At 40.9% G+C, this 26,390-nt stretch overlaps 1 protein-coding gene across 1 annotated transcript; it reads left to right on the top strand.

The window, feature by feature from the left end:
* The first annotated feature begins 656 nt into the window (after window positions 1-656).
* lin7a (lin-7 homolog A (C. elegans)) lies at window positions 657-24,334 on the top strand. The gene is made up of 6 exons (XM_068755251.1): window positions 657-693; window positions 9,107-9,225; window positions 17,865-17,936; window positions 22,415-22,624; window positions 22,870-23,081; window positions 24,307-24,334. Exons 1-6 carry the CDS (start codon window positions 657-659, stop codon window positions 24,332-24,334), a joined length of 678 nt encoding a protein of 225 aa, XP_068611352.1.
* The last annotated feature ends 2,056 nt before the right edge of the window (window positions 24,335-26,390 follow it).

The following is a 26,390-nucleotide window of genomic DNA, read 5'->3' on the forward strand; positions in this document are numbered from 1 at the left end:
TCATATATGGACAAACGTATGTGGCTGTCTTGGTCTCGCATTTAAAATACATTTTAGACAATGGTGCCCTCCAGATTTTGTTCTAGTATTTATCCCTACAGTTTTGCAGTGTCTTTGTTCACAGTTGGTTACATCTTTGTATTTCTTGGAGTATTTATTATATACTTTGGAGAAGACTCGTAAAAGGAGTGTATCCAATAACTAATTTTGCTTTAAAGACATTAAATCCATTAATCAGCCATTAAATCTTACAGGGATGCTGAAGACAGAGAAGCGCCCCCCCCCCACCCAGAAAAGCTCATGGGGTTCGAAGCAGGTAAAGACGTGTGGCCGCAATGCTCTGGATTCAAAATTATATTTTTGTCGGATATTTTTATAGACCCCGTCTCGGATAGGTTTATATCCGAGACAATACTGGATCCAGAGTCTTTTACGCAGCAACTGCTTTATCGTAGAACGATTACGGGTGCTGCTCAATCAATGCCAGGTGATGAGAGACGAGGATGGAAGTAAATTAATCCCCCTCCCAACCACTCCCAAAGCACCCTCCCCCTTCTCCCTCTCCCTCTCCCTCTCCCTCTCCTGCTCCCTCTCTCCCCTCCCTGTGATGCTGCAGCTCCCGTAGTCTCTCCTCCAGTCTCTAGTAAACAGCAGTCATGGCGACAGTGGTCCAACCGCTCTCTCTGGATCGAGGTAAGGCGCACGGAGCTTTGTAAATCTCTTGCATGACGTTAGAGGGTTTCTCTTTTGGGAAAACTCCGCCAAGGAACTGGCAACCGTTGCAGACCCGGGTGTTTGTTCCGATTTCCCCACCGGTTGTCTTTTTCTGGTTGTAATATCAATACAAAATGCTGAGAGCTAAAAAAAAATAAAAAATCTGTTCTGTGCGTGCGTTTACAGACAGATGGAGCGGTGTTTTTTGGGGGTTTTTTTCATTCACGGCTACGTTCACTATCATCTCTGACAACGCGTAGTGTTTATTCCCATGTATCATGTTGTAACCTCATCGGTAATATTATCCTGTCAGAAAAAACATAGAAAATAAATAATCACTTCATTTGCAAAAAGAAATCCGTTATTGAAATCTACTTCATTGGTGAGGAGACAACTTTTGAATCTGATTTGTGCTGGTGCCATCCGGGCAATGAGTTGATTACAGTTAGTCTTTTTGTAGTTGTTGAAACAGTGATGGCAACAAATTACAATTAAAGTCTTGTGCTATTTTGTGACGACATCATCCACCCGGCTTCACTAATGTGTGTTTACCAAGTGCTGAAATAGCATTTAATTGCAGGCCATGTGACTTAAACACACATTTGTGTCTCCCCTGACCTCATTCATAAAGGCGGTAAATGCCTCCTAGGATGGAACATTTGTTTGCTTGTTCAATTTCTCTACTTGATACAAAAAAAACAACAACCCAAAAATAGGACAGTGCAGAAAATTATTTATAAACACACTCATTTTGGTAATATAATAGGATTATGTTTTATGGGTACGTGTGCTATAGGACGCACAAACTCATGATTAATTCATATTCTTTCTTCTTAAAAGTTGCCCGATATTGCATTTAGCTCAAACACATATCCCTCGTGAAATGTAATACTATTGCACGAGCCTTGCATATAGGAAATGGCTGCAGTCAGATATTGAGTCAGGAGGCACTTTGCTATTTCCTCTCTGCCATGCAAAGCTATAGCATCCTCAGGGCCTTCCAATCAACAGGAAGTGACCTGGGTTTAGACCTCGTGCAGGGAATCCGTCAGATATTCGTTCATTTTGTGGTAGTAACGAGCCACGACTGAACCTTTTCTACAAAATAAGGCGCTAATTGTTCTGTCCCTGTTCTCCATTGCAATTTATCCTTTGCTAAAGTCCAGCTTTTCTGGGCGTCTTCACCAATCAACAGTCTGCTGGGTGCGGAAGCGCTGTGCCGCGCATAGTTAATGAAACGAGTGTATCGCACCAGACACACAGATGAGCAATGCAACACACTTTTCCATGGGCTCAGCTTTATTAATAAACCGGCTTGTAAACACTGAAGCTTGTTTTTTTTTCCATTTTGGTAAAATGTCAGCGTTTAGCCTTATCTGATCTTAAGTTATTTACCAGGATGGAGAATCAAGATGTGACCTCAGTCTGTATGATGAGGGCGGGGGGGTTGATTCAAATTCACATGCTGAGGCAGCGTCTGGCGGCAGTAAAGGCAATGCGTGGTAGTAATGATCGTGTGACACGGGGGCAGGGAGGTAACATTACAGGCTCTCTTTCTTCAGCCGCCGCTTTAACTGCTAATGAAAAGTCTCGGTTTATGTTGGGGGGGGTATGCTTTAGCTGCTGAGGGTGCTTCGTATGTCAGATATAAACGAGGGAGGGGACAGCAGAGATGCTCATTTCTAGAGCTCCCACTTGGCTCAGTGGGTCACAGCAGGATGAATGGATGTTACGTCACTGGCTTTTCGGTTGCTGTCAGAGGAAATGACTGCGTTTAAGCCAGCAACAGCCTCCTATCAAGAACAAGGGACTCCTGAGTGAGTCATTAAAAGCAGGGTCTGCTTTCACTGAAGAGTGTTCCATTTAGCTCATTGGTTTGAGTGAAATGGAAATGCATGCATGCAAATAGACGTTAGCCGTTAACGTTTAATGCGTTGAAATGTCTAAAAATGACTTTGCCTTTTGTCGAAGCGTCCCACGTTAATGTTCAGAAATGGAGAAACTTCATTCAGTGGTCGTCTTGTTATACTGCCGACAAAATTAGACAGAAGACAAGAGAGAAAATCTATTCATCAGGAAGCAGCGGCGTCTGACATGGCAACCACCACGTTGTCAACAAGTTAACCCTAACAAGACTAAACCATAGATAAGTTTTTGCAAGACTGCAATCTGGTCTGCAGCTGTTGAGGTTTCAGTGCATGAACATCGCTTAAAGATCTTCACTTTGTGCAAAACTTGAGTAAATCCTGTTCTTGTTTCATTGCATAGCAGGTTCATTGAATTGTCCAGACCTTAGTCCCATCATATGCTCCTAGAGACACACCACTGATTTTAAAGGATGAACGGACCGCTGACACGTCGGCAACAGTTAGAGCTGGTTGTATCTCAACCCACGGCTGTTTAATACAGAAACAGTTCTTAGAGTAATTGTCATGGCGGAATGCGATCCACTAATTTGAGAGGATGAAGGAGACACTTTAGCACAATGTTTCCAAGCCTCTTCTTTCACCTCAGGCTCCTGCAGGAGCCATCGGGGGGGGGGGGGGGGGGGTGCAGAATCGCAGTAGGGCAATCTACAATGAAAACCAGAGGATCTTCAAGTTTTGGAGATTTAATTGAAAATGCATCAAGGAAAATGAACTTGTTTATTTACGTCAAAATGAAACTTCCAAGCCCCGAACATGAATAACGCTCTGACACTTCAAAATTGACTAATTATACCAGAAAACTGGAGCGCTGCCCAGTGAGAAGACATCCACCCCACAACAACGCTGTCGAGCCCTGTCGAGTGCTGAAGCCTTCATTACTTGTCAGCGTGGCTTTGTTCAGCCCTGTGCCTTTCTGTAATCAGCGAATGATGAGGATGACCTTTAATAGTTGCAGCCTCGCATTGGACGAGCTCGGGGAAATCAGTTTCCCTGAGTGCCAAACAGACAATCACGGTTCATCATTATACAGGTTGTAGCCAGGACATAGTGGGACAGAAGTATCAGTACTTCTCCTATAATTGCGTTATGTTATGGTTATGGAAATTTAATTCTGTTTGCAGCACAAACCGTTGAACTGATGGTATGAGAGCATAGATGTGGAGCAAAGAGTCAGCAGGAAAATATGTTGGATATTTAAAAATATATATATAATAGGCTCATTAAGGAATTTAATGCTATTTTGTAAAATTGTTTTTGTGAGGTTTTGTAACGATGCAATCGGATATAGTGACAATAAAGGATAATAAAAAACAAAACTTGCCTTCAACTTGGATAATTGAATCCCCCAGTATCTCTAATTAGGATGCCATCAAGCTAATCTTAGCAGATGGAAATTTACTCCTGGCAGGGATCTGTACTGTTACCAGTCTAATATGCAAACCACTGAGACTATAGTTTGATTTAGCGTGCAATCAAGTCATTCTGACTCGCATTACAACTCTTTAAAATGATCTATAATCACAACTCATGATTGTCTTTTGCACGTTGCTCCACCTTTATGTTCTGGAAATGCTTTCTATCAGATAAGAAGGAGCGGTACTTCGTTTCTGTGTCACCGTTTGTTTGAAGAATATCTTATAGAAACATAAAAAGATCAGATCCCTGTTTTTTGTGTGTGTTTTTTTCCCCCCTTTGGAGAGGAATATGTCCAACGACAGTGAGGATGACCTAATTCCATACAGTCTGTCTGCTTCACAGATATGCTATATTTGGCAGACTTGTCAACTTTGAGGTTGAGCGGATAGTCTTCAATGAGGCGTATGCAAAAACGTGTACAGATGTTGCAGACATCTGGATGTGCTGAATTAAAAAGTAACCAGCGGCTATAGCTGTCAAAAGTGTTGCTATATTTGTCGAGTTTCTCTGTCTCGTGCAGCTACCTTGAATATGGAATGCATGACTTAATATTGTTCTCGTTTATGGCGTATTGTAAATCTCGTGCATAACAGAGTTGGTAAGTCATTTCCTGCATTCCCTGCAGCTGAAGTCATTCATAGACTGTGCATTTAACATCCACAACGTGGGGGTGCTGGACACACACGAGGGGTTCTCTTCATTTGCTCTGTCAGACTGTTCGGCCCGTTTCTTCCTCTCACTAGCATTATGCTGAGGTCATTCAGGGTCCACAGGGTCAAACTAGGTGTTCTTGTTTTTCCATCTCACGGCTATACTGTTGGGTAATGGATGATGTCATTCCGCTATCCGATTCAGGAATCATCGCCCGTCGGTATGACGTAACCATGACCCCCCCCCCCCCCCCCCCGCAGTCCTTTCGGCTGCTTTGTCATGGATCCATCACATCAGTCACGCAGCTCATCCGATGTCCGATGTCAGCATCAGGCATGCAGAACAGCGACACCAAGGTGCACTCAAGGGGTCCGTTTGCTTAAATCCGCTTTTGTGTGTGTGTGTGTGACACAAAAAACACGTACTCACATTTTCTGCCACTATATTATGTGCTTGACATAATCCGGCAATCATGTGCACGTCAGTATGAAAAATATAAAGTACGACGAAGCAGAAAATCTTCACTGACTTCACTGTGTGAGATTAAGCAGTAAAGGGGGGGGGGGGGGGGGGGGGGGAATGCCAGTGCAGCACCAGAAAATATTTCATTACCTCTGAGCTTCTCGGTGTGAACCAGAACTATTTCATTAAAACTTATCTTTTGTGGACACCTGAAATCACATTGTCTTGTAAACCACTTCTTAGCCATGCCCTTAATTACATTTGAACTGTGCAGTTCATTGATGCAAGGCTGTTTGAATTTAAAATCAGCCCCTCTTCAATGGGCAGTTGTCACTTCTGATCAGCAAGATAAAAGCATTGCAAAAAACAATTGTCTGCAATATCTAATCTTTGAAGTCGGTTTCCAAAAATCCCTTACAAAAGACTTTGATGTGGATAAAGTAAATGGTGCTAATGAGCATGCGAGAAATAAATCTTTCCCACATGTCCTTTGACCTTTGTGTAATGAGGAAGACATCCTTGCTGCTATGAAATGCACCGGCTCATTAGAGGCTATTCAGATCCAGTATTAATGATATTCAGACCAAGAGGAAAGAGCTACCTATTCACCTTGATCAAAAAAAAAAAAAAGAAAACCCTAAGCAGAATGTCATCTCTTAAAACCTCATGTGGATTAATATTTCCGATGGAAGCAGTTCTCTTACCTGCAGCTTCACTCTGTGCCGCTGAACAGGTTTCAAACCTGACCGCCTGCTGAGACGTCATGTCTATTTTACACGGTGGGTTCCTCACTGCTCTAATAGTGTTGTTGTTGTTTAAAGGAATTTATTTAACCATCTGCCAAGAACCAAACTGTAGGCAATACTTAGCTGGCAAAGACACTAAAGGAACCAATTAGTACCGACTCAGCTATTTCCTCTTTTCATTTTTTCCTGTGAAACTTAAAAACAAATGCATTTTGGTATAGCGCTTTTATTTAGAAATTAGTTCATCGAAATTACTTGAAACTTTCCCATATTCAGCTGGATTTAAATACTTTTTTTAATCTTTGATTTATATCTAATTGAGTTTGAGATTTATTTTAGAGATTTATTTTCAGTCAGGTAAATTATTGATCTGCAATTGGATCAAAGTGATCCTTTCGGAGGGGTCATTCCATTTTTACTCTCAAAAATCAAAAACACTGCTTGTCTAATTCTATTCTGTTTGGTTATGGTTATGGTTTTCTATTGGCATCCAACATGTGAGGATGAGGATGCTTTATATTTCTGGAAGATGAAGCTTTATTCTCTACTTTTCAGAAAAAAATACGTTATTATTTACTAGATTTCCACTTTAATCAGTCAGACTCATAGGGCATATCTCAAATCTGCCAATTTTTTGCTAATTGTATTGTTGTTCAAAAAGTGAAAGACACTAACTTGGAATTTAGCAAAAAATCAGTTTGAAAAGGAAAAGCAAGCCTGAGGATCAAGAAGTGACCAAATGTACAGCTGCCCGTTGGACAGGAAGTAGAATGACTGAAGGCGACAATCGTCCAGAAAAACACAAGTTAAAAATACATCCATTTTATATACCGGTTCATGTAATCGTAACCGTCTTTTCGCAGAAGACTCAGTAGGGTTGCATGACTAATTATCCTGCAGACATGCTCTGTTTCCAGCTTGAGTAAGCCAATACACAGACAAGTTCTCAGTTGTTGTCACCGCTCCCGACGTGAAATGTGGCTGCAATTTCATGCTGATCAATATAATCCTCAGTGCTTTATTACTCAGGGCTCTAAATAGAAGCAGTCGACTGATTTCTGCAAGGCCTGGCTCATTGTTTCTATAAGTAGCATAAAGGCGAAATTCAATCAAATCTCAATGTCACACATTTCCTTTTTATAGCCTTCACACAGTCAGAGCTTGAGATTACTTCTCGTCTCCCACGGGTCTGCAAACGACCTGAAAAGCGTCTCTGTCTTGTGTCTGAGTTGCCTTTATAGTCCCAGAATTCATTTTCACTGTGTACTTATGTGTGTCTGTGCGTGCAATGCTTCTACACAGAGTTTGTGTTTGGCAATGTGGGGAAAAAAAAAACCCATTTGGTTTTCAAATGGTATATATTAAAGGCGGAAACAATACTGGTCCCGTGGTGATGTTGCTCGACGACATGTGATTCTGCAACACAATGAGAAGCGATATCTGTCGCTGAAGTAGGGAGACAAAGACATCAAAAAGAAATTGACTGATTAGATAAGCCCAAAATTATTAGTCAATAACAGAACATGGGTTTTGTTTACAGAAACAGTCCGGTGTGAAAATATCAGACTGTTCAGGCTACTAATGACTATAGCCTCAGATTATGTAATTATCAATTCCAGCCTCTCACAGAGCCGCTGATAACAGAGAGGCAGCTAATTATCCAGCAGTTGTGCTTAATAGCCAGGGAGATGCTTTTCTGTGGCAGTAAAATAAACAGACGTTAAAATAAAAAATAAATAATTCATAACTAATGTTGGTAGGTTCAGGGCTACCGTCCGACGACTGGCCATGGAAAGATTAGCAATGATGAGAAGCCTGGCTGAAGTAAATGCAATGAGTCAACCGGCTTTGCTGCGACAGAGTCGTTTCTATCATCCATCTGTTCTTCTTAACTCATTCGATGCCATTGACATCTAAAGACACAAAGGTGGCAACGCTTGCAGCATGACATCACTTACTGTGCCCCTATTGGTTGAATGCCGTCAACCGGGGGGCAAAACATGGAAGCAGGTTGAAGATTAGGCTTGAAATTGAATTCTGCCTCTCTTCAATGGCCAATAACTCCGGAATGAAGAATGGCAGGAATGTATTTGTTTTCCTGATGAAAGATACTTTGATCTTTAATTTGGTTGGTTCGGTCTTTGCATAGTCACAGTAAAGAATATTCTGTGGGTCTTTCATTATGGGCTAGTTTCAGCAACATTTGCGAAACCGGCAGAGCAATTTCTAGTTTTGCATCCTATTTTTCCTGCACACAGATGGTGCGCAGGGCTGGGGTGGTCGATGTAGAACACATGTACAGTAATCTGGAACACGTGTGTGTGCCTGTTCTATATTGATCCCGCCCGGTTAAGCAACCAAGCGTGGTTGAGCTTTGGAAGGCCTTAGCAGGAAAGATGCTTTCACTGCATGGTGGGATAACTATGACTATTAAAATATCGGCTTTGTTGGTCAAATGAGATGGACATTTTGGGTTTTCCCGGTGGAAAATAATGAAACTGAAATAGTTTTCAGAGAACTAACATTGTTTAAAGCTGTTTTGTTCTATAATTGTGCATTAACATTACATCAAATGTCTATTTGTAATACCAGCAGAGATTTCTCACCTCACTGCATTTTCTAGTAGCTTTACGGAGCATTTTAGGTTCTTTCAGCTCAGTGTTTCTGATTACCATTAATTAACAATTTGGCTCTGCACTCATCATCTCAAACCACTGCTAAATAGCCAGACACCCCCTCCCCCCCATGGGTCTGAGACACAAGGAAATATTCTGCATACATTTATCAAGCTGACAGAAACGCAACATCTTAAAATGCATCCTGATGTCATTGAGTTAGCCGTTGTTTGCTGAAACGATTGCCTTGTCAGTGACTGATGTATCAGTATTGTGTTTTATGGAGTCATACTTGACTGACAAAAGGAAAAAGCCATCTATGCATACTGTATATATCTCAAAAATTAAAATAGAGCAAATTGCTAAGTCTTTCCTCTCTGTTCCCAATTGCTCAAGCAAAGGCAATGCGTCAATGGATGTTTTTTTTCTTGACTCAGCTGGTCTAGAGTTCTTCTAGTTGCACGATCCTACCCGATAATTGGTCCAGCACCTTTCTCATAATACTGCTGTAAACGCAATTGAATGGGGGGGGGGCATTGAACTCAGACCAGCTTCCTCTCCATCTTTCTGCCAGATGTTTCCAGGGCTATCGAGCTGCTGGAGAAGCTGCAGGAATCGGGCGATGTTCCCGGTCACAAACTCCAGTCTCTGAAGAAGGTCCTCCAGAGCGAGTTCTGCACAGCCATCAGAGAGGTGAGTCACAGTCAAGGGAGGGACCCGCCGAGCCTTGAACACACACACACATGACCTTCTATCCCGAGTCATTTTTTTTTTAGAACCTTTCTCATGCTTTCTGCAGCCTCCTCCAATCAATCATTGGGCTTTGTGCGGCTGGTCTTGCTGTGCCGGCTCAGTCGAGGAAATGAATGGCTTTGTTGTTCACTCCAAACAAAAAATAACCTTGTTCCTGTGAAGAAATGGTTGGAAATGGTTGAACAGTGAGCCGGCCTTTGGGCTTTACATGCAACATGCACGTTTGTCACAATGAGATCCAACTTTAAGATTTCCTGCACTTTCGGCAGCTTCGACACTACAAGGACGTTGCTGAACATAAATGACGACCATTGCAGCTGTAACTCAGCATGTACCACAAGCCCAGTCTTATATATATATACCGGTATATCCTTTATTAACGGATCACTTCAGAGAGAAGATTTATTACCCCAGCGGCCAAAAGATAATAGGGTTTAAAGTCATCAATCCATAATCATGTTTTGTCTTAACCATCTCAACATCGACATACTAGTTTCACCAAGCTTTACAAATGTTTTTAAACCATAGTGAATGATTTTGCATGTTTATGCTTTGAAATTATATACTGATTTTTAATGTATTTATTTTTTTAGGTTTTTGGGGTACTTATTCGTCCTGTGAGATGCATGTTGTTGTCTCCTTCCCTCTTGTTTATGTGATGCAACTGGCTGCGAACAAAAAGGTGATACGACCCTTTATGTTACTGTAATTAGAGATCAATCACAAAGAACTGCAACATAATGAAACGATTAGAGAGGGTATTATTACTATTGGATTGTTGTCACATTACAAGGCTTGGAGGCACCGCAAGTTGTTTGGCTGCATGAAAAATGTGATGACCCTTATCTAAGACATTTAAATAAGGGTTGTCGAATTTAATCCAAGGCTGCATCAAAAAACTAAATTGGTCTCTTTGAAATTGTTGGTTGTAAATGCAACACTAAAACAAAATTATATTATGGTTGCCATTGTCCGTCCAACTGTCCATATTCTTGGAGATAAGATGATTGGTATAATCTCGTCTACGGCTGCTTATGCACTTTGTGGCTCACAGGTCTGCTGAAGTCTGGCTATGGGCGAAAGGCAGGGTACACCCCGGATGAGACGGCAGCTCATCACGGGGCTACACGAAAGACCGAAAAACACACGCTCACACTCACACAATTGTGTTTCTCAAATTATAATAATTACAATGAGGGGATGGGCCTGATTTCATAGGGTTAGAAACTCATTGAGAACATAAAGACTTCACAAGTTTGTATGCTGAATTCTAATTAAGCAAAACACTATTAGAAACTGGTTTAATCGCAATTCACAGCGTAAAGCGTGACTCGCAAACATGAGTTCTTCCTGTTTTTGTGCTGTGGCGATAGTGCTTTCAGAGATGCAAGCAGCCGCCCACTGATCCATCATCTTGGCACCATTCATCAGGAGGACGGGGGCAAAACAAACAAGAGCATTCAGTCTACACAATACCGCTGCACAGCCTGATAACCGCAAATCTCATCAATTTAGTGTTTTTGATACAGCTGAGCATGTTCCAGCGACATCCACATCAATATTAAAGGGAGTGTGAAGAGCAGAGAAGCAGATGATGAACAATGATGTCAGCGTTGCTAGTTAAAGAGAGCAAACTTCAAAGAATGTCCTGGAATTAGAGAAATTCCATCAGCATGATGTGGAGAAACTCAATTATATAAAGGGAGTCTTATTATGAATTAAATTTGTAATATTTTATATCTTTCCTGTAGTACATTTACTCAAATGCTATTTTCAGTATCATTCTTGTAACAATTGTACCAATTTTTTTTTTTCTTTGGTAGATATTTACACTTTTTATAGAGAGAAAAGATGAAGCGAATAGCGTAACAATATGCCCATTTGTTTAGTCCTTCATAATATTATTTTTCAAAATGTATTCAAAGTGGCAGCTTTTTTTCTAATGCTACGGGAGTTCATTCAGGTGGGGTATGAGAACGGTCACTAACACTGCAAATGACGCCAATTTTGAGAAATCGTTTCTGACTACACGTGTATAAAAAAAATACTGATATTGAGAAATGACAGAGAGGAAGAAAGCTCTAATCTTCTCCTTTCACTGGGTCCAGTTCTGTCTCCACGGGGAAGCTTAGCACATCTAACACAAACTGCACTTTTGGTGACAGGATGACTCATTTCAGTGCCAGCCACTAGAGTAAGATCACAATGATCCCAAGGAGGGGGGGGGGGGGAACGACGACTAAAAGGACCTCAGCGTCATCAGTTACCGTTTGCCAAAAAGAAAGATGCAGACCGCTTCACCCAAAAAGAGCAGCGTAAACACAGTCGCCAGGGAAACCATCAGAGATGCTCTGGGTTTAGTGTGTGATGCAAGGCAGACTATGGTTAAAGTCAATTACAGGTTTGAGAGAGACAATGATGATACAATCATGGCTTCTCTCTGTGGTGCTGAGCCAGCTGGAATATAGGTGCATACTATTGCATACTGTAAATTATCATCGTGATTATGCAGAGAATAAAAAGGAGCTGTTGTGTTGGACTATCACGGCTCTCAAATGCTGATGCATAGAAACAGTACGATTGGACAGGTATTCTCAGAGCAGCAGAATTTACTGATTTACAAGAGTCTTTTTGAATTCTCTGTGTTGTTATTTCAAGAGAGAATTTACAAGCATGAGTTTGACTTGTATGTAGCGTTCAGACTTGTCTGTTTCAGGCATAAAATAATTTTTTTCAACATGCAGAATTGAATTCTTTTTTCTTCTCTGTTAAAACTTGATGGACTGGTCCCTGGGAGTTGGAGATCAGTGGATGGTTCAAGCAAAGGAGTTAAAAGCATGTCAGGGACTTGTTCCCGACTGATTTGAAAGCAAAGTGTAATCGGCAGGAATGGTATCGCATGAGATCATTGTGGCAAAGAGGGAGCTGAGCCGAGAGGCAGAGCTCTCAATTCGCCAGTCAATGTACGTTCCAGATCTCACCTCTAGTTAAAGTTCTTGGGAGCAAAAGAGAAAATGAGTTTCTTCGGTTGGGTGGCTTAGAGATAGGGAGATCAGAGTAGAGCCGCTGCTCCTTCACATCAAAGGGGTCAGAGGAGGGAACCCTCCTTTTTTGGAGGTTTTTCAGGCAAGGCCAACTGAGGCTGCCCCGATTGCTCTCCCAGAACTCACTGGAGGGATTACATACTCATCTGAATTGAAAATGGCCCCAGAACCCCTGGGAGGAGCTGATTAGTGCCGCCGCCACGGGATGGGATATCTGGGATTCAGTGTTTTTGGCATCCAGTATATCCAAATACTATTTAGTTTTATTTAGGTGCCCGAGCTTCAATTTGAAATACTTCAACATCGGTGTCATTAATTTGTTCAAATCCAAGACGCTCAAGTTTCAAACCAAATGATTACTTTGAGAAACAAAATATTTCTTATATTTAATTGGAAAAAGAAGTAGCCCTTTAATAAGAATGGTTTTCCCTCATTTAGAGTGTATTCTCTTTTTTCAAACCTGGCTATAAAATCTAACTTTAATTTATTGTGACTGCGCTCATTATCTCTTTGCTGTATGTCATCCATTATTGTTAAAACAATCATAAAACATAGGTTAAACTCTCCAATGCGCCTGCTGTTAATTTCAATCTCACACACACATTGTGACATTTCATTATTGCAGATGACCTTTTCTCAATCCCAGGCTTTGTGCTAATCTGTGATTTGATTCCTTCTTCCACACATGTGGGCCATTCCCATAATTCAGTGCCTTCTCAGCATTGCGACTTCCTTTTAAAAAATGTCTGAAGGAGGGCTTATTAAAGAAAATTATATTTGTCGAGCTCAGAATATTGAATTCTATAAATTTTCAGCAAATTCTCTGCATGCAAAATTATCCAAATGTCCACCCTGTTATGGGACATTTTCATATTTATTGATAAGTGTTCTGAATGCATAGTCATTATGCTTTGTACATTTTTAAAGACATAAATGTCCCTTATTTGATCAGTCAACACAGGGACATAACTTATTTTTTTAAGTTTTAAATCATTCAAAGTGTATTAATATAAAGAAATCACATTTGTTCAGAAAGTTGACAAGTAACATTACTTGACAATAACTAAAACAAAATGCAGAAATTGTTTAATTTTTATTATTTTTTATGGCCTGTTTCCCCACAAAAAAGATACATTATTCTTAATGAATTAATCCTTTAACATATATATTTTTATTCTAGATGGTAGAAGTGGACTTACTATTTAAAATGTGATTTTTCATATTTAAATTGTGATGTCTTTTTAAACAAAATATAATTTGTAATGTAATGGGGACTCCAATGGCACCGAATTGTAGGAATGACCCACATGTGATGTAGCTCATTTCACAGTCTGCTTGGCTAGCACGATGGACATAATAATCTTGTCTATAGAAGGGAAATTGTAGTCACACTTCCTAAACTGATATCGTACGCCACAGCTACTTCGGCTGACCTTACCAAGCGTGAGTCAGCCTTGTTGAAGATGTCAGTACGACTGTCCGGATGAAGAATGGCAGCGTGTCTGTGTCTGTTCAGCAGTGCTGGACTAAAGTGTGATGAGCTGGTTGTCTTTCCCTGCCACGTACATCAATGACAGTCAGGTCTATGCATTAGTCTCACTGCAGCCTGAATGAGTTGTCGGGGTCAATCAACTTTGCAAATGGGAAAAGAAGGACACACGCTGAAATGACTGGGACAGCTAACCAGCTTTGAAATGATTGGAATTGAAATGATGGAAAGTGGGAATTTGCAGCACATTGGGTTGTGGGGAGTCCCACTTGACGACAACAGGAAGTGCAAAAAGTGGAGATTCATCAGCTTTAACCCTGCAGTTTTCCAGCAGATATTTTCAATCATTATAATTCACTGGGTTTATTTATAGGAGGAAAAGCAAGCGAGGGCATAGGATTTGTGTTGATTCAATCTCGGTGCCTCTGCCTCCCACATCACATTAAGTTAAAGGATGGGCGGTGCAGGAAATCTGTGCGTGCAAGCTCAGTATTTCTCAGTAAAGGAAACAGGAAGCCATGGTTGGAAGCAGCATTGTCATGTCACTTTGACCTGCAGGCATGTCTTGCTACTGTCCAAGCTTTGTGTTGTCTTCCTTGTGTGTGTGTGTGTGCCAGCACCAGAAGAAGAGTGTGTATTTGCTTCTGTTTCACCACAATGCACTGCCAGAAGTAGACGTTTTGGAAGAGGGCGGTTGAAAAGATGCCTGCAGGCCAAACCATTTTTAGAGCAAACTGCAATCACAAGAGCAGACTGGCATTTTAGAGCATGCAGCAATTAGTTCCATGTCATGGCGTTGTTATTCAGGGCACTGCACTCAGGTTAAAAGTCTAATAGCAAACCTGCATCTTCTCATATTAGGCTTGATTAGATCTGTTAAGTATATTATAAAATAGGAATAATTGAAATCATTTTAAAGGCACGTCAGCTGTCAATATCGAGATAACATGACTAAAAGCTCGTGAAGGATGCTCACAATGATTGAATCTACACCCAACTGGAGGTGATGTTGAGCCTAGGATTCATCCAAGCCTTCCTTTCAAACGCTTTTTTAATATGGATGACTGCATGAATGCTTCCCTATGGGGATCAGAGTATAGGCAATGAAAGAGACATCTTGGCGAAATAAATGTCCAATGCCTCAAGGCTGATGTGATCTAGCATGCCTCTGTTCATAAATATTATAACTGCAAGGTAAAACATTGCCCTTGAGTCTCCCCAGGCAGATTTTCTTTCTACTTTGTTTTCTCTCCATAAACCATGACTACAACATGTAGAACATGTAAAAAAAAAAGGTTAGCTAGGGCTACTTGTTTCTCATGGCTGTTTGTGTTTCTCCTTTTGCTTACAATATGAATATCCACTGATCATGAAATCGTATTATGTTTTTACTTGCTGCAGTGCTGTCAGACTCCGTGGCATTGGGAGCAGACTGATACATTCCGATGAGTTTCATCTGCACCGATATATTATGTAATCTGTAGGAGGCCACAAATGTCATTAGTGCATCAGACGTTTTAAATTATTAAATTTGTCTCTGAGGAAGCATAAGAAAATCTGTTATTTAACTTTACTGCTGTGCTCCCTCAAATACTAAATATAATTTCATATCACTGAAAAGTGACATTAGCAAGCATTTACTTAACCGGTAACCATTTCTGAAGGCCTAAAAGCATTTAATCCAACATATAGATGTGGCTAGCAGATTCCAAGTCTTAAGGATTGAGATAGATAGAGAGGCCGTTAAATGTAGACTAATAGGTGGTATTTGAAGTGTAAGGAGAATGATATGGAGAAAGGTTGACACTCGGCATTCGGAGGCAAGGGAAACCTTTCATGGCATTTTATAAGCCTCGAGACGTGCAAAGGTGGAATAAATCCTTGGAATTTGTGAGTTGAGTTTATGCATGGATGTTAGGCTCCTCTCCTCTGAAAGGAACAGCGCCACAAATCTAGAAAAAAAACTGATATTATAAATAGGAATGCTTCACAAAGCTTTTGTCTTTGAGACTGAAAACTTAACAAGACAAGAGAGGCTGTTCCCCTTTCTGGGATGCCTACATGAAATTATCTCAAGGTTTCTACCTTATCATATCGAGAGGCTTTTGATGATTCAAAGGAGATGTAACTTTGGTAACGGGGGCGCCTTGGTACACCAAAGCTTCCAGGCATGTTCGCCTCCAGGCAAGCTGCCATGCTGTGATGGCAGACATCATCTCATGCAGACAGATGAATTACAATTCATCTTCATATGTCATCTAATCTCATATATTTTTGCACAGAGATATACCGGTATACAGTATGCATAGATGGCTTTTTCCTTTTGTCAGTCAAGAAAAGTTCTTTTTGTACTTTGTTCAATGAGTTTTACTCATCTTGCATCTCCATCATCCTGTTGAACTGTTCATTAAGTGGGATATAATAGTACAATAGTGAGGCTATAAAACCTTAAAACTGCACTGCAGTCTGTTCTGGCGGGGATCTGTTTGAACGGTCACATTCTAGAGGACTTTTATGTCTACTCGCAGTAGAGCTATATTAGACATAAATCCTCACCCAGCGCCGTTGACTTCCTTCTTGTACTGAAAGAGTTCAGTTGTAAATTATCATTAAAAGACCCGTATTATCTGAAAAGGTCAGTCGCCCTGATTGGTTCGGTCTGCATCAGCAAACAAAGGAGAAAATTCCGATTTCACCCGACTGGAATTACAGCAGCTCATATCTTGGCACCTTTTCAGGCTCTGCAGAAGTAGGACTGCATATTCTAGATAGTTTTTGTCTTGTTTTTAAAGTTCAGGAATTTCATACGGTTTCCTCCTCTTTTCATATTGCAGAAGAAAATAAAATCGTAATACATTTTTTAAAAAAAGAACGAATATATCTTAGGGCAGGAACTTATACATTACAAAATTGCCCCGAAGTAAACATTTTGTAAAATAATTGTTAATATTGGCAACACTGTGAAAATGACAGTGAAGATGAAGATTATACTTGAAAGGCTGATCAAACTGTAGCTGCTTTAGCGTTAACGTCGATGTTAACCTGTTAAAAGAACCTAAATATGAGCTTAGCCTGTGCTGTCTGTTAGTGTAGTACAATGGAGTGTACTTTATTTGTATGTACTTGCATAATAATGCACATCATTTCAACAGTGTAGGTGCAGGAAATGACATGTGATCGCAATGGTAATATCACTTTCAACAATATGCACCAGCGTTTTCACTTGACACAATTTGTTTTGGCATTGAACATGCTCCCCATTTCATGTGAAATTGAAATGTGACGTATATTAAGTGTTAAGGTCTTCCAGCTATGTTTTGACAAACATGTGACAGTGAATGCTCACCTCAAACTGACAGCAAATATGTGTGTGATAAATGCCTCATTACAGCTCAAATTGAATGACCATTCTTTTATTTTATTTTATTTTATCCTGCAAACTATCTACTGAGTGACAATTTAAGTTAGGTTGATTGCCCAATTGCAGGAAATCTTCCGTATATCCTGAACACTGATGCATGCGTGACTAAGTCTTGATTAAAATATTGATTTTACAATTCTAGTCGGGTTTTATGCGGTAAGATCAAATTCATGGTCTGAGTTGATTAGGACAATTTCCTGAGATAAGAATAAACGTCTTCATTTGCCAAGACATTTATGTACATCAAAGCGCTGCACAAATGCAGAACTAAATTATGCAAAACCTTGACATATAATCTTCAAGGCTGGGTAACCTCGCACATTACCTAAAACACCCTTAATAAAGTTATTCAAACACTCGCCTGTCTTCTCTGAGAGACATCCACTCAACAGATTTGCTGCTGTCTTCCCACGTAAAAGAGATTTTGAATTACAAGGTCTTTTGAAATGTAACAAAACCTGGATTTGCATGCAACACCTACAAAGCACATTTGTATTTACATATTTTCTGCATGCGTTTGGAAGATTTGATTACAACTAGCATATAATAACTGTCTGTTTAAAAGTGATTTCTTTATTATTTTCGACTGTGGATGTGACGCATTTGTCTCCCTTTCTTCATGCAGGTTTACCAGTACATGCATGAAACAATCACAGTGAACGGCTGTCCAGAGTACCAGGCGAGGGCCACGGCAAAGGTACGATCTGATTCAGAGCTGATCTTCATTAGTTCACGGGAATGTCGATCACATTCATTCATCTTCTTGAAAGACGAGGCGATTACAATCGTCTGGGCAGGCGCTTATCCGAATCCAGGTCACGGGTTACGCTGGAGCCTATCCCAACAGGCGAGGGGTCGGGGGGACACATTGGACAAGTCACCAGTTAATCACAGGACGGTTGATTGATTGTTGCTTCTCGCCAAAACCTAACATGCTACTTTGTAATGGCCCTCATTTAGAGTGTATGTAAGCAAATGTATTTTGATTGATGCAAGGGCTAAGTACTCTTTAATGCAGTGTCATTATTGAGCTTTAGAAATGTAACTATTTTTCATGAATTCGACAAAATTATCCATGGATTTGCTGATGCATTGTAGCTGCAGGCCATCCATGATATAATCTCTGGAGGTTGATCTTCAGATATTGAGTTATACAGAGGGGGGGCATGGCGGCGCAGTAGCATTGCTGCCTCACAGCAAGAAGGTGTTGGGTTCAGATGCACCGGAATTTTCTGTGTTGTCCCCATGTCTGTCTGGGTCTCCTGTTTCCTCCCACCACCACCAAATGAATGAATGAATGAATGAATGGGCCGCACAAATAAAAAGTGGAAAGACTACTGAACCAAGAAGTACTTGCAACTTTTGATTTCCCTGGGTAGTGATGCAAACCTTTTTAACTGAACCCATAGCAACCCACTTTTGGAATATGAATAGCTACCTAAATATCCAGCATGTTGTTTATCCCAAGGAATTTGGCTGACATGTTTTTTGTTGTTGTTGTTGTTGTTTGGTTGGACTCCTGACTTCTGAGAATTACTGATATTTATCAGATTCCAACTTTCCCAGACTCTATAAAATGTATCGGTAGTAACATTAGCAGGTCACAGCACTGTAGCAGAGACACTTATTAGTTCTGGCAGGTTTCATTGACAGGTCATTTATAAAACTTTAATTTAGGCTGAACAGATTCGAGACCTCGTCTTCGGTTCATAAGGAGTTTTCATCAGGTTTGTAGATGATGTGCTTGAGGGAAATCACACAGCTGAAAAACTGTGTCATCACTCTTCACTGCAGAAGACTCAGAAAATCAGAGTCAGTCTTGCAGCATATTGCAATGTGCTTAAAGTTTAATACCTTAATACCCCTTCTCCATAGAGACCCACTAGACTTCCCAGCTCTTCATTCTTGTTACAGTAATCTTCAGTTACTAAATGTCGTCTATTTAAGATGTAAATCTTTCTTTGCTTCCACAAAATCAGATGAATAATCAGATTTAGCAGCCACTAGGTTTCTAACTTTAATCTGTAAGCAATGTTTTGTATTATTATAATTTATTTTTAGTTTTTTCTAATGATTATAGCGTTTCTTGTTTGGTTTTGTCACGACCAAAAGACACCCTGCATCAAGTTGCTTTCTTCATTTTGCTGTTTTGAATCTTTTTTTTTTGCTTTCAAATCAAACCAGAAATTTGTATTTCGCAGACTTTGATTAAGTCCCTTTCTCTGCTTGTTACTCGATTTTTCCATTCCAGCTTGTATCTGTTCATTGTTGTAAGTAATGCATTAAACTGCCGGTCATAGTGAAAGCTCATCCTTTTTTTTTTTTTTTACTCAGCTTTATAATAACTCGGATGTTTTGGTTGCTTGAGGGTTTTAGAAAACATCGGTGTTGCAGGTGAAGGATGAAATCAGAGCTGAGACATTTCCAGGTGGAGTGTGAGTGGAATAAACGAAAAATATGTGTGATGTATAGATGAGCTTGGGACGGTCAGTTGAGCAGGTCCTTTCATCAGCACCTTGCCTGAAGAGAGGCGAGCCTTTGTGATAGATGAATAGTTGGTTCGTCTGATTTTTGTATGGAGGGTGAGGATGGTGAGAAGAGATGAGAAGAGGAGGTGAGAGTACCTCTCTGTCCTTCTGTGTGTAGACCGTGCAGCTGGGTCGGCTCCTTTCCAGGATGGGGGGGATGGGAATTGGAAGGGATGGCAACGCCTCAGTGATGTCTGTCTTTTTTACGAACAGATTTTGCAAGGCTTCAATTCATCAGATCTTTTCACCTTTTGTTGGCTCCTTTTATGGAACATGGCCTTGTGCACAATAGAGTGCATAGAAGTGAATGCATTGGCACCTGGAGTTGCTTTCAAGAGTTTTCCTTCTTTAATCACAAGCTTGGTACTGTGCAAAAAATAAAAAGTGTTAATTTGAGCTTGAGAGAGACAGGGAGATTTTTTTAAGAGAACCGGAATGAGGTCAGAAAAAAAAAATAACGTTTTCATATCGAAAACTCAATTTATGGATTCAAAAATCGGTTAAAAATGCACATAATCTCTGATTCGCTTTTACTTTTCGTTGTTACAAAGAACGGATTTGAGCAGCTTTAAAACTCTTTTGCTACTTTTCTTTATTTGGCCCCAAACTTTGAGAAAGTTCTCCCCATTTTATATTTGTATTGAAATTGCCATTCACTGTACAATAAGCTGCTAATGGCTTAGCTGTGGGGACGCTCGATGCTTATAGAGCAATGGTGATAGACATAAACTCAGTCCGGTCACAGAGCCAATTGGATTCAATCATTATATACCGTGGAACAAGGTACCTGTGAATGGCTGCACAATAATGAAGAACGCGAAACATGGAGACGCTTCATCAGTCTCAAGTTTTTCATGTAGAGAAGCTCCTGATATTTGAGATGTCTGTTTCACCTGAATCATTGAATTCACCATCAATTACTTCAGTAATTAAATCAATTTAGATTAGTATATCTGACTCGAGGCCCTTCTGCTTTTTTCTAGGCCCCGGAGAAAATAATGAGCATTTAAATTGAAGCCTGATATTAAATCTTACTTCCGCTGTACAGCCTGGTTACAAAATAAATATACTTTATGCTCGAGAAGCCATCTGCCAGATTGTATTTTGTTGGCAGAGAGCCGGTAAAGTTGTGAAGGTCACTCTGCAGCGTGGCCTGCGAGGCGATGTTGTGCATGTTGAGGAGATGCCTTTTTTGCTACTTAATGGGGGTATGTAAGGGTGGGTGGAGCAGAAGAAGAAGAGAAGAAGAAGACAGAAGAGGGAGGGAGAGAGGATGATAGAAGATGTCAACACGTGGATTAAAACCGACAGTGGGAGAGAAGACACAGGAATGGATTTGAATATGAAGATGAGTGTGGAGGAGAGAGCTGAGATGGGGATGCTGCCTGGAGGGAGCACCAAAGACCTCAAAGTGCCAGGATGCTTCTCTGCTGCTTCTGGGGAGTTTGGATATAACATCTTCAAATGCTTCTGCCAGGACCTCCCCCCTCCTTTCCCCTTTCCTTATCCTCTTTTCTTGCAATCTTTCTCACGTTTCACGAATGATTCCAACTTGACAGAAAAGGCACCTTTGGCAAATGCATCTGTGGATCAGCGGGAACAGAGTCTCGCTTCCTGTGTTCTTTTGCCATTAGCTCTCCAGAACTCAGTTCCGGGATGCTTTGTTCTGAACGTTCAAGGAACAAGGAGACTTGGCCAGGGTACAAAGAAAGCCCAAAGCCAGCAAGCAACATCCGCCAGCTGGTAGAGTTACAGAGGGTGAAACGTGTCTGTCTGTTCCTCCACCATGAACTTAGATGTGTTAATCCTCGTGCTTACAAAGCTTTACCGCTTCTCATGTGGAGTCTAAATCCACAACCGTGGCTAACGCCCAATGCTTTGTTATGGCCTTAATGATCATGTTTGCAGTTTTTTTTCCCCATAGTGAGTCATTTGTGTGTGAAACTAGAGCTGATTCAGGACATATTTGTGCCAGACTGCTGTTGTGTTGATATAGGGTTGTTAAAAAGGACACATTTGAAGTCAGACCTTGTGCACTGACTGTAATGATCAAACTTTCCAGTCATAAAAAAACAAGTTTTAGCATTAACTTTATGCATAACCTTGATCGTGATGTCCTGTATCTTTTCTCCCATGTCAATGGTTTGTTTAAAGTAGGAACGCATTTCCTATAAAATTTGTGAGAAAGACGATATTTTCATGCCCTTTCTTTTCTCTTCCATCCATCCATCCATTTTCTTTTCTACTGGAACTTATCCCAGCTGGCTACAGGTGAGAGGCGGGGTACACCCCCCCCCCCCCCCCCCCCCCCCCCGGATGAGACGCCAGCTCATCACAGAGCCACGCGAAAGACAAGGATACGCGACCCGTGTCGGATAAGCACCTGAAGATGAGATTATTACGACCGTGCCGTCTTCAAGAAGATGAATGAATGCCTTTATTTGCATACATGGTCCTGCTCTGTCACTTTAACTGGAGGATGCAGACAGCTAATGTGAAGCCTGGGAGTCATTACTCAGGGTTGAAATCAACCGCATATAGTTCTGCTGAAATGCTTCCCCTGTGGTGATTGTCTGTGCACTTTGGAGGTCTTTGTACATAGTTGAATAGTAGGATTCATCAAGTCCAATCTCACTCACTCCTCCAGGCTACAGTTGCCGCCTTTGCAGCCAGTGAAGGTCACTCCCACCCACGGGTGGTGGAGCTACCGAAGACGGAGGAAGGGCTCGGCTTCAACGTCATGGGCGGCAAGGAGCAGAACTCGCCTATCTACATCTCCCGCATCATCCCCGGAGGGGTGGCTGAGAGGCACGGCGGCCTAAAGCGAGGGGATCAGCTCCTGTCTGTCAATGGCGTGGTAGGTCTGAGCAGTCTTTGATTTTGGAGCGGCGCATGGACAGAAAGACGACACCTACGGGCGGCAGGAAGAAGTGTTCCAGAGATATTGAGGTCAAAGAGTTTCACTTGAGTCGGGAGTAGAAACGTTTGAACAGCAACTTGAATAAGGCCGACTGTAAAGCCGCTCATGTTCATGTTATATAAGAGGGCAATAAAAAAAAACCTTCAAATCAGCTTAAATCATCCCTCTCTCTTGGTCTGCAGAGCGTCGAAGGCGAGCACCACGAGAAAGCGGTGGAGCTGCTCAAGGCAGCCAAGGACAGCGTGAAGCTGGTGGTCCGCTACACCCCCAAAGTCCTGGAGGAGATGGAGGCTCGCTTCGAGAAGCTCCGCACGGCCCGGCGGCGTCAGCAGCAACAGCTCCTCATGCAGCAGCAGCAACAGCAGAACGTGACCTCTCAACAGAACCACATGTCGTAGGTGAGGCGCTTCATTGCTTTAAGGGTGTGTGCGTTTGTGTGTGTGTGTGTGTGTGTGGGGGGGTAGGGTTATGAAACATTTTGTAACATTTTTAAAATCCAATATGGTATAAAACTGTTTCCTGGGTGTAGCTGAGAGGGTAAATGGGTCAGATGGGCAGAGATGAAGCGGTCGCCGACTTGCCGCTCCTTTCAGTGTTATTCCTCCATCTACTGCTTCGCCTTGCACTCTTTTTTTCTTATGCGCAGGCAGCAGCCATTTAAAAGCCTCATACATCTGTGATGCATCTGCAAATGTAGCTCCCGGTAACCACTGTGCAAACATGAACGCTTTTGCTGCGTCGTGTGAGCGGTTCTGTTGTACCGGCTGCAAATTATTCAGGCTTAAACCAATTGCATCTGTGGATCGTGCTCTGCAAGGTAAGCAGATGCAGCCTGCAGCGGTGCTGCTTGAAAGCCACAGCTGCATGGAGGGTCCACATGTGTTCGTTTTGAGACTAGTTTCAGTCTGCAATCACCAGTTGCTCTACCTTTCACGCGAAGCAGACGAGAGAAATCCTATTAGGTGAAGGTCCAGACGGAGGATTTGAGCAGGGGATCATGTTTTATCAATGCTGCCTGGCTAGAGTGAGATTCCAGCTTTGTTTCATGCTTGGAGTAAAGTTTCCAGATGAAATATGAAAATGTATCACTGCGCTTTTTATTGAGTGTGATTCTGCATGAATAATGAATTGAGCACACACTAAAAGCTCAGATCCAGCCACCGTTGTCTCAAGGCGGTGGTCATTTTGGGATTAGTAGGATACAGCCACTGTCTAAAGCTATGCTTTCATATTCAACGTTGTGAATAGGAAGTGTAAGAAACATGGCTTTGTGCCTTTCAAATTAAAAGTCCAAATTTGTGCAAGGCAGGAAATTAAGTCAAACACAAACTACACCTCCAGGTGATGGTGCCAAGAAGTCCTCTTTGATATACATTATGGCGATATACATTATGGCGATATACATTATGGCGTATCTTTGTGTCTTACTGTTGGAGAACGCTTGATGTTGTTGACTTGTGTTTCTCTTGAAGGGATATGTTTGCAGGCTTCTTGTAATTGCCCTGACTTTTAAGGACAGGAGCGTCCGACAGCCCGATAGGCATGATTTAAAGCTTTATAATGTAAAAGAGAGCTCTGAGGAGTTGCTCTCAGTCTTTCTTCTTCTTTATGCTCTGCAGGTTGTTCCAAAAGAAGAAGAAAGAGTGAAGGAGAGCGATTATATAAAAGAAAAAGAAAAACCCTTGGATCTCAAAGACCATCTGTTTGCATTGAGGATCCCAAAGGAATTCTCCCCCACCCCACCCGGGGAGGAAAGCAACAAGTCGAAGGATCTTTTGTTTACTCTCTTCCGTCTAGTGTACCAACAATTATCGCGCAAAAGCAAAGAGAGATCGAGAGAAAGAGAGATTTGTTCTGAAATTGGTGCTTCTGAAAACAAGTAGGAGGAGCAGAGCACTCTGTCCATTTTAATTTGTATCCCTTCTGCCCGGTTGTGACTATTACTGGATCTCCTTGTGTTGTTTTGTTTACAGTTGTCTCACTTTTGATTACTTACCAACCTCCTTTGCACCAATGGCATCCCTGCCATAGGTATCGTCTGTGTAGTGCTGTTTATATTGATTCCTCAACTGGTGCATTTGTTGACCATCGTTTTTGGTTTTGTCCTGTTTTGAATAATTGTGAACTCTTTTTTTTTTTTTACTTCTTTATTGTAGCAGGAAAATGTTTTATATCTTGTAGGTTTAGCAATAACACATTTATCCGTTTTTACATTTCACGACTAAATTCTTGATCAGAAACGCACACAAAGAGTCCGAGACAAGGGTTAGTAAAGAATCACCGTAAAGAAAACTACGGTCTTAACGTATGGCAGCGTTTGTTTTTCACCCAAATCTATCGTTCATGCCATTACAAGAGATTTACACACGGAAAGAAGAATTAACATGCAATAACTGTGATTTATTAGCAGAGTTTTAAAGCTTGTCCAAATAGCAAGACATTGGAAATATAGAGATTTTAACCAGTCGACCCTGGAAAAAGGGGGAAGCAAACAGAATGTCAACAGTTTTGAATAGATTGTATATTAAATAAAAATATATAAATTATGTCTATTTTATAGTTTTAGAGTTCAGAGATTTAACATAAAGTTTTATGGTTCCTTTAAAATATTTATTCTACTTTTTAAGTTCAACTTTTCTATACTAAACTAATAGTTAATGTAGATCTGTTCTTTGTGTTGCTGTTATTTTTATTTCCGATTCCTGTGAAGAAAATCTGCTTTTTAAACTCAACCAAACCGGTAGCACACCGATATGGCTTTACTTTTCTATCGTCTCCATCTTTGGTGCTAAGTGCACAAAAGATCCCAAAAGATCCTGTCCTTATAAATCTTTGTTTTTCCTTGTACACGTGGTCATTTTTCTGCACTATTTTCTTTGTTCAACTGTGCAGGCTGTACTGCTGTGGCTATTTTCTTCTATGTATCCCAAACAAATTCCAAAAAGCACTGATTTTTCTGTGCTAAATTATTTCTTTTTTTCCCCCAGGAGAGACCATCCAACCATCCAGCTGAATGTTAAGATGTCCTTGAATATTAAGAAGAAAAAAAAATGAATTTCCACCTTTAACATTTTCCTTTAATTCTAAAGGACGGCAGAACAAATGTCCTTGTGCGTCAGACGCTATGCTGCCACTTATTTCCTGCATAACCTATCAGCACTGAGGTCACTTGATGCTAAGCCGTTAGCCTAAGGACGCCTCTGCGATAAGGTTTTATTGAATATATATATAGAACCTCTCTAGACGACCGATCCCCTTTTGTATCTCAAAGTCACAGGTAGACTTTCGTAATTAAATTACATTTTTGAAGTTGATGGTCCTACCGAGAAAGAGTTTAAAATAAAAACACACTGTTGATATGCAATTGTTATACTATATTTGTATAAATAAATCTATGTGCTTGTGTACAGTGAAGGCCTTGTCGACCACTCATTACCTCTCCATGTTGTCAGTTCGTATTGAGACTATGGGCACAGTGATCGTGTTAAGCTTTCATGACAAAGGTATTCAGCCGCGTACTCGTTCAGTGATTGTATATTTTTAAGAGTTGGGAAAATTAAGTGGTAGGAAAAGATGAAGAAGAAATGCAGATTTACAAGAAACGTGCAGGTTTGTTCAAGGAAGGAAGGATGGGATGCACAGTATACCAAACCAAAATGAAGTGAACGTAATGCCATTAAATAAAGGTTTTTTTTTTTTAAGT

This window comes from Brachionichthys hirsutus, chromosome 22 (genome assembly GCF_040956055.1).
Source record: "Brachionichthys hirsutus isolate HB-005 chromosome 22, CSIRO-AGI_Bhir_v1, whole genome shotgun sequence".
Taxonomy (NCBI): Eukaryota; Metazoa; Chordata; class Actinopteri; order Lophiiformes; family Brachionichthyidae; genus Brachionichthys; species Brachionichthys hirsutus.

What these genes read in the sequence shown, in the direction of transcription:
- lin7a (XM_068755251.1), top strand. Translation starts at nt 657, where the DNA reads ATGGCGACAGTGGTCCAACCGCTCTCTCTGGATCGAG. An exon ending in ACCGCTCTCTCTGGATCGAG is followed by an intron (nt 694 to 9,106) that starts GTAAGGCGCACG and finishes TCTTTCTGCCAG; the next exon opens with ATGTTTCCAGGGCTATCGAG. An exon ending in TCTCAACAGAACCACATGTC is followed by an intron (nt 23,082 to 24,306) that starts GTAGGTGAGGCG and finishes TATGCTCTGCAG; the next exon opens with GTTGTTCCAAAAGAAGAAGA.